The sequence below is a fragment of the Poecilia reticulata genome, linkage group LG23, assembly GCF_000633615.1.
Source record: "Poecilia reticulata strain Guanapo linkage group LG23, Guppy_female_1.0+MT, whole genome shotgun sequence".
Taxonomy (NCBI): domain Eukaryota; kingdom Metazoa; phylum Chordata; class Actinopteri; order Cyprinodontiformes; family Poeciliidae; genus Poecilia; species Poecilia reticulata.
In genome coordinates, this window is record NC_024353.1 from 17,473,377 (window position 1) to 17,484,018 (window position 10,642).

Sequence of the window (10,642 nt, forward strand, 5' to 3'; positions counted from 1 at the left end):
TCAGGCTGCTGTTGTTGGGTTCACCAGGTTCATTCTGCTGCAGCTCTCTCCTTTTCTCTTTATGCATAGCTTCAGTACCCTCCCCCTCCTCAAACTCCACAAGCTTTCTGGGTAGCTTTTTGCACACTGTGTCTCATAACTCGGCCTGGTACATCTTTATGTGCGAGTCTGTTTGGACGGGTCAGAGGAGCTGATGTGTGAAAAAGGTTGATTTGGTTTATTTTCGGCTTTTGAATTGCTTAATAAATGAGCGTTTTGATCAGGTATTTGAAACTCATCACTACCCACTACTAACGTGACGTTTTTACCAATTTGTGGTTAAAAACATAAATGGGTTTTATGTTTTCCATAAGACCCATTTATATGAAGATAAAATGTTATGAGGTGTTTGTGAATGTCTTGTTCATTTGTTTTTGTGATTGATGCCCAGCCCCCCAGAAGCTCTGAGGGTTTCTGCTTGTTGACATAAACTTGACTAGGTTTTGGAAAATTATTTTATCACACTGTTTGCACTCAATGTGCAAATTTTGATGTCAGATACTGCTACTTAAAGCCAACATGTGTATACATTAGAGATGAAGTGTTATCTGGAAGTTGAGCTGCTTGATATTTAAAAATCTTGCAATACTAGTATTATTAGTATAATTATAATTTTTTTCACCTACATTTTTGCTTTTTAATGCACCATGAAGAAGAAACAAAATAAATTATATGAAAAAAACCCACAAGAGCCTCGGCAAATGGACATATAACAAAAAATAAACAAATATGAACAAGAGGACATAGCAGATATTGTGACATATTTAAGCTTCAATAAGTCTATTCAGTGTCCATATATAATATTTTATGAGTAATAAATTTGCTCCATTTCTCATTTTGTATCGTTTCCTTGAATCTTTGGCTGAATGTCATCTTATCCATTTATAGCCGCTGCGTTTCTCACCGCTGTCAGATGTATTTTAGATAAGTGCTGGTCTGGATATTGCCAAATATTAAGATGCACATGCCATGCAATAAACTATCTTAATATTTTCTTTAGGAAAAGTAAATATAACATCAAAAAACAACATTTTTAGCAGCTCCAAAAAACGAGTGACTCAGGTCCTCAGAACTACATTGCCTCCAGCAGATTTGTTGCATTGCTGGTTGTTTTCTCTTAATAGATGAAGTGATTAAAAAAGACAAGATTTTTTTTCAGTTGAATTCCCCCGGTCTTATTGACCAGCTTGGAACCATCCTTCATTTGAGAATGTGACAGAAATGCTTGTTTTTTTTTCCCATTTCTTCATCATACTTGGTACAGTGTTACTGTATATTTATGACATGCCAGCATACTAGCATAATGTATATATAAATAGATTTTTATCATTTCTAGTTAAATGCAGCAACAATATTTCTAGAACTACATTTGGTTCACTTCCCCCATCACATTTTCTGTCCTCATTATAATATTCTCTTAGTTGTAGATGTACAATAAATCCTGATTACAAAGTCCACATTTGTTTCTTCAACACTTGGGAACTCCTCATCGCAAATGTTTTTTCCAAGGTTTTAGATTCAGCTCTTAAATGTTGAGTCAAACATTTTAAAGTCATTGTCCAGAACTATCCATTTTAAATTTTTTTCTTTTTTTTTTTCTTTCTTCAGTTCAACTTGTCTTGTTATCTTAGACCAAGTATCCAGTGTGAATACAACCACTGGATTAAGTTTTTTTTTTTTTTTTAAACAATTTGGTGTGCTGTGCTGTCCTCTCTAGAAGCGTTTGCATTTGGTGATCTTGGATTCGGGTCTGTGACTCTTTCCCCCTGGCGATGTAACGAGGGTCAGGCCAACAGCACAAATAACCAAGCTGAGCCACATAGTGATACAATTTCAAATTGGGAAGATTCATGCTGGCTTTATGTTGAATACCTAGCCCTGATCCTGTTACTTTTCCAAATAAATCTTAATGTATGTTAGTACATATTGTCCTACTCAATGAATTGTTTAAGTTGCATATCAACAGGGAGCGCCTGAAGTAAACAGAGCAGTCGAGGCAAACGCATGATTTTTGGTACACGTCTCCTAAAATCCAGTGGATATGTGGAACTTCGTACAATATCTGTTTTGAGGTTGTGGAAAATTAGCTCATAGTTATGTGTAGTGTTTGGTTGTAATGTTAGTTCTTTTTGTTGCATTCTATTTAATATTGTGGCAGAGGTGGTTTCTGTACTGCAAAGATCTAATGAAGTGCCAGATTAGTGCAAAAGCCCTTTACCTCTAAACAACCACTATGAAATGATCACAATATAAACAACAATATTCAGTAAATCAATTCAAGTGTTGGCACAAGTATAATAAACGTCAACAGTGATACTGCATCAAGCAGATAACATCTCAACAAAGAAACAGAATAGAGTTATTTGAGTAATGTCTAGATTAATGTGTCAGTGTTAAGTCCAGGTCACAGCTCTTGTAACAGTGAGATGTGATGATTGTCTGCGTGGGGTAAAGAGAGGAGCTGCTCTTCTGCCTGTACCTTCCACCAGGCGGCAGCAGAGGGAACAGGTGAAGCACCAGATGGTGTTGCTCACACACAAAAAGCAGGTGGTGTAAATGGTGCTGATATCTGGAAGAGTTAGCCCAGTGACCTTCTCTGCTGTTGCCTCCCAGTGACCTTTGGAACAGCCAGAAACCACACTACCATTCCATAAGTTAAAACACTGACACCGTCATGAACCATGGTGTGCAGGCGCTCCTCTGCATCCTCTGGTAGGAGAGGGATTGATGCGTTTTCCCCACAGCTGAGGAGATGCCAGGATTCTCCAGAATAGTTACTCTGTGGTATTTAAAGGTGGTAACTCTTTCACCACCTCTCTGCCAACAGGGCATTAGTGGTTCTACTGGTTTCTGTGGAAATCCACAACCATTCCCCTGGTCTTCTTAATGTTCAGAATTACGTTAGTGTTACACCATGACTGCTGTTAAACCTTACCATAAAATATAATCCAGTAACTAAACATGAAGCAAGCAATAACCATTATATTTTGTCAAATGCCATCAAAATTAAGTAAGTAGACATCAAATATATTTATCAATGTTTGAATTATATATCAAAGGCAACTGTAGACAGGTGTGTGAACCTTTAGTCTGAAATGGTTTTAGTAGGCTGGGGTTTGAGTTAAAAAATATATACATATTTTTATTTTACTCTATTCAAGTTTTTAGTTTTTTTCTTTCATTTCAGGAAGTGAGTCGATGGTTTCTGCTCTGACGATGGGTTCTGTTTTTCTTGTTTAGGTTTGAACACAGTAAACCCATAAAGAAAGAGGAGCTGCCAAACACCCAGACGCTGCCGCTGGCCTCTGTCTCCCAGGCCGACCCGGCTGACCCAACCGACCCGGCTGACCCAGAACCAAGGGACATGTCGCCTAGGTCAGGGGCTCAGGACTGGGTCAACGCTGCAGAGTTTGTTCCAGGACAGCCGTACTGTGGACGAGGTGAGTGAACGGCTTCACTCACCGACGTTGGTAGTGATGTTAATGTTTGAAAATGTGACATGTCATTATTAAGTCATTTTAGATGTTTGAATGCGATCATTGGTTCTGAACAACTTTCAGGGGCATCTAAATGAAATCTTAGTTTTTAAATCATTCTAAAAATTAAACAAAATGTGCACAGCTTCCTCAAAACTATATTTCATATCTCACATGTAGAACTAGTAAAAACCCTGAAATCATTTTTCATTCAAATATTAAAAGAGACAAATATGTCCATGTACTGTACAGTAAGTGCATTAATTCTTGGTTGGGCTTTCAATGAACGTCTACAGTTCAGTCGCTTTTCTCTAGTAGCCCCTGTCCTGAATGCTGTATGGTGGCTCTTGAGGTACATTAGCGACCACTTTGACTTTTAACCGTCACAAAGGTCAATCAGCCAGGATCACAGGTTTTATGTGCTTTCAGCTCATGCAGCTGGGATTCCAGAAACTAGGTGTGTTTCTTCCTGTTGACAGCATTCGCTTGAGCAGTGTGTGTGAGACATCGTACACACGTTCTGTGGGAGTTTGTGCTCAGGGATGACGTCGTCCTCATGCAGGGCACGTGTGTGTGTGTGTGTGTGTGTTCACAGCTGAGCCAGTGAAAGTGGAGAGCTCGGCCCCACTCATTGAGGAGTTTGACAGCGACGCAGGCCCAGACAACAAAGACCTGAGGAAGCAGCTCTGTCCGTACGCTGCTGTTGGAGAGTGCCGCTATGGAGTCAACTGTGCTTATCTCCATGGTGACGTGTGTGACATGTGTGGCCTGCAGGTCCTCCATCCCAGTGACAGTTCCCAGCGCTCAGAGCACACCAAGGTGAAGGAATCAAGCGGGCGTCAGACAGAGCATGTTTATTTCAAACCCCGCAGCACTGAAGTGTTGGTTATCTGTCCTCCTTCCAGGCGTGCATTGAAGCTCATGAGAAAGACATGGAGATTTCTTTTGCCATCCAGCGCAGTAAGGACATGATGTGTGGTGTGTGTATGGAGGTCGTGTTCGAGAAGTCCAACCCAAGCGAGCGTCGTTTCGGGATCCTCTCCAACTGCAGCCACTGCTACTGTCTGAAATGCATTCGCAAGTGGAGGAGTGCCAAGCAGTTCGAGAGCAAAATTATCAAGTAAGCAGACGTATTTCTGTAGCTTGGAGAGCAGTGACGCCTCCCTGCATCTTCCAACACAGGCTAAGGGAAAACGGTGTGTAAGAATGTTTCTGAATTAGGACAAAGATTCATAACTTTGTCCTAATTCAGACAGAATAAAAAATTAGCCATGTAATAAAAAATTATATAGTTAACTTTGTATTCACTGTATAAAAAAAATTAACAATTTTTTATACGGTTAATTTTCAGCCTGTCTAAATAGGAATTCTATCATGGTATATTTTCCACTGTTTACCAGGTATTGATCTTTCAGCCTAAACCAGTAGAGCGCAAAGTGGGACCTGGAGGGCCGCCATCCTGCATGTCTTCTCTCCTTGTTGGTAGAAACAATGTTCTCACCAAGTCAATGTTCTACTGATGCATCATTTGATCCAGGTTCGTTAAACCAGGGAGAGAACTAAAACATGCAGGATGCCCTGACCCTAACCCAGACACACTTTGGGCACCACTGACCTCGTCAAAACTTCTAAACATACACATAAAAGGAGGGGGAGGGTACTGAAGCTTTACCTACTTTCCTGTCCAGCGCTTTCAGATAAAGGCCACTAGAGCCAAAAAAACGTCTGCCAGCAGTACAGGCAAGAAGTTATGTGACTGTTTGCACTAAATACATCAGTTTTATATGGCTTAGAGTAGACAACCTATTATTCAGTTCAAAACTTAAACTAGCTGGCCGCAGCCAAAACAATTTTAGAAGTTCCAGAGGTAAAAAAAAAAATATCTGGCAACAATTACTGCTGGTGGGATTAAACATGTTTTAAGGAGAAGCAGGTGATGACTGAAAAACATTTAAATAATGCAGCTCACCCAAGTTGTTTAAAGTTGACTAGGGCTGTTGCAAACAATATCTTAGTAATCGAGTAATCTGTCGATTATTCTTACAATTAATCGAGTAATCGGATTAAAAAATTATAAAATAAAATATTGGTAAATCTAGCACAACACTGGTGTTGCTATCGGATATAAACATCAGTCCAATTTGTCATTTTTGAGCTTCCCTAACTGTTACTTTTTTGTAGTTTAGAAAACTAACCTGTAAGAATAATGGATCACTTTCTAAGTTAACCTGAAGAAAAGTTATATAAAGATCTGAAATTCTATTCAATTTAATAATAAAGAGGCAGGCTAACAAATAAAAAATGTCTATGATCCAGCTTTTAGTTTATGTATTCATCTTCAGTGAGTTTAACAGATTCATTCTCACCTTGCCCCACACAAGCTTTGGGTGTGAGAATACGGGAAATGTCGCCTGGAGTGGGGGGGGCCTTGTCTGGGGGAGGGAGGCAGGCGATCGAATGAATGTAAGATGGGGGAGGAGGGGAGGAAACAGACCAGGGGACAGACGAACTTAAGTCCAGGGACCAGTAGACCAGGGGACGAACATAAGAACGTGGGAGCAATATGGGATATTTACCTGTCCTCTTTGTTCGTCACATCAGAAACTCATCTACCAGCCACGTACCACTGCGATGATTTCCGCCACCCGTTTGTTGAGACCGGGATGATATGAAATTTATTGTGCGGTTACACTTACACTGAAAGCATCAACTCCTCAGCCGCCCGCCGTGTTCAGTCTATCCGCTCACCTATATAAATACTCCTGCAGCGCTCTTCCTGCCATTCGCTTTCAACCAGCAGCTCCCGGAGGAGAGAGGCTGCTGTGCTCCAGGCATCGCGCCAGTTATTTTAAGGATGCTTATTGGTCCCCCAAAACGATGAAAACCTGGGCATTATCAACAATCAAAAAATCCCCATGGGCCGAACTTGAAAATTGGACGTTATGCTGCTAACACTTAGCTTTTGTCAACAACTCAGAGGTGGAAGTCAGAGCTCCGCGTTAGCAAATAATGTTCCGCCTGGAACACGGTGCACTGAATAATAAAACATAAATTATCAAAGCTTCAAGGTAGGTAAATTTTCCTCGAGGAATTTTAATAATCGAGGTACTCGAATTGTTTGAGGAATTGTTTAAAGTTGACCAATGTGACAGTTTTATTAAAGATGGTGTGATAATAACTTTATAGGTTATTTAAGAGGTTATAGTTAGGATGGCTCTGTTGATCTGAAGGATGATGTCTGGTAATCTGCTCTTTCTTTCATTAGGTCCTGTCCAGAGTGTCGAATCACATCCAACTTTGTCATCCCGAGTGAGTACTGGGTGGAGGACAAAGAGGACAAGCAGAAGCTAATCCAGAAATACAAAGATGGCATGGGGTACGTCGCCTGCTTCGTACAGTCATGGCCAAAAGTTTTGAGAATGACACAAATATTATATTTTCACATGATCTGCTGCCCTCTGGTTTTCATGTGTATGTCAGATGTTTTCATCACATACAGAAGTACAATTGCGATCATATTATGAGTAACAAAAGCTTTTATTGACAGTTAGAATGAGTTAATGCAACAAGTCAATATTTGCAGTGTTGACCCCTCTTCTTCAGGACCTCTGCWATTCTCCCTGGCATGCTGTCAATCAACTTCTGGACCAAATCCTGACTGATAGCAGTCCATTCTTGCACAATCAATGCTTGCATTTTGTCAGAATTCCTAGGTTTTTGTTTGTCCACCCGTCTCTTGATGATTGACCACAAGTTATCAATGGGATTAAGATCTGGGGAGTTTCCAGGCCATGGACCCAAAATCTCTGTTTTGTTCCCTGAGTCAGTTAGTTGCCACTTTGCTTTATGGCAAGGAGCTCCATCACGCTGGAGAAGGCTTTGTTCATCACCAAACTGCTCTTGGACGGTTGGGAGAAGTTGCTCTCTCTCGGAGGACATTCTGGTACCATTGTTTATTCATGGCTGTGTTTTTAGGCCAGACTGTGAGAGAGCCGACTCCCTTGGCTGAGAAGCAACCCCACACATGAATGGTTTCTGGATGCTTTACAGTTGGCGTGAGACAAGACTGGTGGTAGCGCTCACCTCGTCTTCTCCAAACAAGCTGTTTTCCAGATGTTCCAAACAATCGGAAAGGGGATTCATCAGAGAAAATGACTTCACCCCAGTCCTCAGCAGTCCACTCACTCCCTGTACCTTCTGCAGAATATCAGTCTGTCCCTGATGTTTTTCCTGGAGAGAAGTGGCTTCTTTGCTGCCCTCCTTGAGACCAGGCCTTGCTCCAAGAGTCTCCGCCTCACAGTGGTAACAGATGCACTCACACCTGCCTGCTGCCATTCCTGAGCAAGCTCTGCACTGCCGGTAGCCCGATCCCGCAGCTGAACCACTTTTAAGAGACGGTCCTGGCGCTTGCTGGTCTTTCTTGTGCGCCCTGGAGCCTTTTTGGCAACAATGGAACCTTGAAGTTCTTGATGATGCCATAGATTGTTGACTGAGGTGAATCTTTCTAGCTGCTCTTCCCTGTTGGGCCATTTTTGTGCAGTGCTATGATGACGGCATGTGTTTCTTTAGAGATAACCATGGTTCACAGAAGAGAAACAATGATGCCAAGCACCAGCCTCTTTTTAAAAGGTCCAGTGGTGTCATTCTTACTTAATCATGACAGATTGATCTCCAGCCCTGTCCTCATCAACACCCACACCTGTGTTAATGGAGCAATCACTGAAACAATGTTAGCTGGTCCTTTTAAGGCTGCAATGAAGTTGAAATGTGTTTTGGGGGATAAAGTTAATTTTCTAGGCAAATATTGACTTTGCAATTAATTGCTGTTAAGCTGATCACTCTTTATAACATTCTGGAGTTTATGCAAATTGCCATTATAAAAACAGAAGCAGTAGACTTTGGAAAAATTAACATTTGAATCATTCTCAAAACTTTTGGCCATGACTGTACATGAGCACTGCTGCTCTGCTTAGTGGCTGACATCAAATCAAGTTGATAAAATATTTAGATTTATTTTGGGTTTTTATTCAAACTAAATCCATTTACTTTTCTTTTGTCGCTGCTTTCACTGAGAAAGCCTGACTTCTGTTTCTGTTGTCTGGTATCTGCAGGAGTAAACCATGTCGGTACTTCGATGAGGGTCGTGGAACTTGTCCTTTTGGCTCAAACTGCTTCTACAAACACGCCTTCCCTGATGGACGTCTAGAGGAAGCTCAGCCGCAGAGAAGACAGACTGGATCCAATAACAGGAACCGGGTAAACACATTTCCCAAACCTGCTAAAATATATTTGCAAAGCTGTACAGTGAGCAGTTCTGTTAAGTGACCACTTTGTAGTGGAGCTGGAAAGCAAGAAGCTAGTTGAGTAAAGGAAAAGCAGATTAAAGAAAGTGAAAAGCGGTTAGTTTCTGTGTGTGTGAGAACCGGTAGACACTTTGTAAGACCCGTTCCAATTCTCAGAACTCGAGGCGGACGCCACTGTGGGACATCTTTGACGAGAGAGAAAGCACCGACTCGTTCGACAACGACGACGAGGAAATGGTGACGTTCGAGCTGAGTGAGATGCTTCTCATGCTGCTTGCTGCAGGAACCGACGACGAAGTGACGGATTCAGAGGACGAATGGGACTTGTTTCACGAGGAGCTCGACGATTTCTATGAGATTTACCTATAGCGGCTCCCTCTTAACCACACCACCCATATACTCTAGACATTAGAATGGACTGTCTTGTGTGAGTGATGGACAGTAGCTTCCCCTCTGTATTGTGGCAGTGCCTTTAAGCAGGCCATGAATAATAAATGAACTTATAAAAACTAAAAAAAAAAAAAAAAAAATCCACCTCCGTGCGCTCGTGCTAAACATTTTATAGACCTCTATCCTTGTGAGTCTTTCTTGCGTGGTTTATTAAATACAAAATGAGAAAAAGAAGTCAATATAAAATCTAACTAAAGTAACCATTAAGAAATTGCTAAGACATTGTCCAGTTTGTTTGTGGGTTTGACTTGTTTATCATCTATCCAGGTATTTGTACATACTTCTGAGACTCTGCACTTGAACTTACTCAGCACCGTTTACTGTAACTCAGATGGGCATGTTGTAAGACTTTACATATGGTTGTTGAAGGCCGGGACTTCTTTTCTGTCTGTTTATAAAGCTGCTGATGTTTAATAAATTTACCATAATCACTTCCTGGCCTTTGTTGGGATTTTTTTATGGTTAAAATCTAATTATGATGGACTAATTGAAAAAAATAAATAAATATGAGAGGTCAGCGAAAGAAAGGCAATGTGCTTTCCAAACACATCAGGCGGCAAGGGAGAAAGTTCCACTGTTAAGTTGACACGCAAGTATGTCTCTAAACCTTAAATTATGTAGATTACAGACAGTTCTGATGTAAACACCTTTGCATTTTTAAATTCTGACGACAAAAAATGTGTTTTTGGATCCAGGGGCGGTGTAGGGGGGAAAGTGATGACAATTCTAGGGGCCCTGGCCAGCAGGGGGCCCTCCACAATTCAATTATGTATTTTTTGTTAATAGAAATTAAAAAAAATAATCAGGGCCCTGTCAATTACAAAATTAATCACATTGTATTTTCATAGATTGTTTTTAGCAGTAAAAATGTAATGTTCCCATTCCCAGATCAAAACACACATCTATATTTGCACTGAACCCCCACTATCTGTGTTAAATGACAGTTAAGTGACAGCTTTAACAAATATGGAGAAAACATATTTTTTATTAAAGTTATATACTGCAACTTGAATAAAATGCAACTACATAGCATTTTTGAGAAGTCTGGATTGCTTCATGTATATTTTGCATGTTGCTTTTGACTGTTGCTCATGGGGAGAGAACATTATCTAAAACTAATAGAAAAAATGTGGACTGTTGGATGTTAAATTTATGAGCAGTAAATATTGTGCTAATTATCAGCATTGAATCAAAGAACGCAGGGCAGATGCAAGACACTTTTTATGGGTCAAATAGACTCAAAAAGTTGTAACAGCAGCTGGGGGCCCAAGATTCCTGTTAGCGCCCCTGTTTGGACCAGAACCTTTGAAAAAGATCCTGTTTCATCAGTCACTTGATCTGGACGGCAGTAAATCAGCTTCTGGTGATAAAATA

The 10,642-nt window shown here is 40.7% G+C and overlaps 1 protein-coding gene across 1 annotated transcript in view; it reads left to right on the forward strand.

The window, feature by feature from the left end:
• Positions 1–9,702, forward strand: part of mkrn1 (makorin, ring finger protein, 1) — a 14,139-nt gene extending 4,437 nt beyond the window's left edge. Inside the window, exons 3-8 of the mRNA XM_008401536.1 lie at positions 3,280–3,479; positions 4,111–4,334; positions 4,421–4,635; positions 6,781–6,891; positions 8,627–8,771; positions 8,975–9,702. Of these exons, the coding sequence (XP_008399758.1) occupies positions 3,280–3,479; positions 4,111–4,334; positions 4,421–4,635; positions 6,781–6,891; positions 8,627–8,771; positions 8,975–9,187 (1,108 nt within the window). The 3' untranslated portion in view covers positions 9,188–9,702. The remainder of the gene's footprint in view (positions 1–3,279; positions 3,480–4,110; positions 4,335–4,420; positions 4,636–6,780; positions 6,892–8,626; positions 8,772–8,974) is intronic.
• The last annotated feature ends 940 nt before the right edge of the window (positions 9,703–10,642 follow it).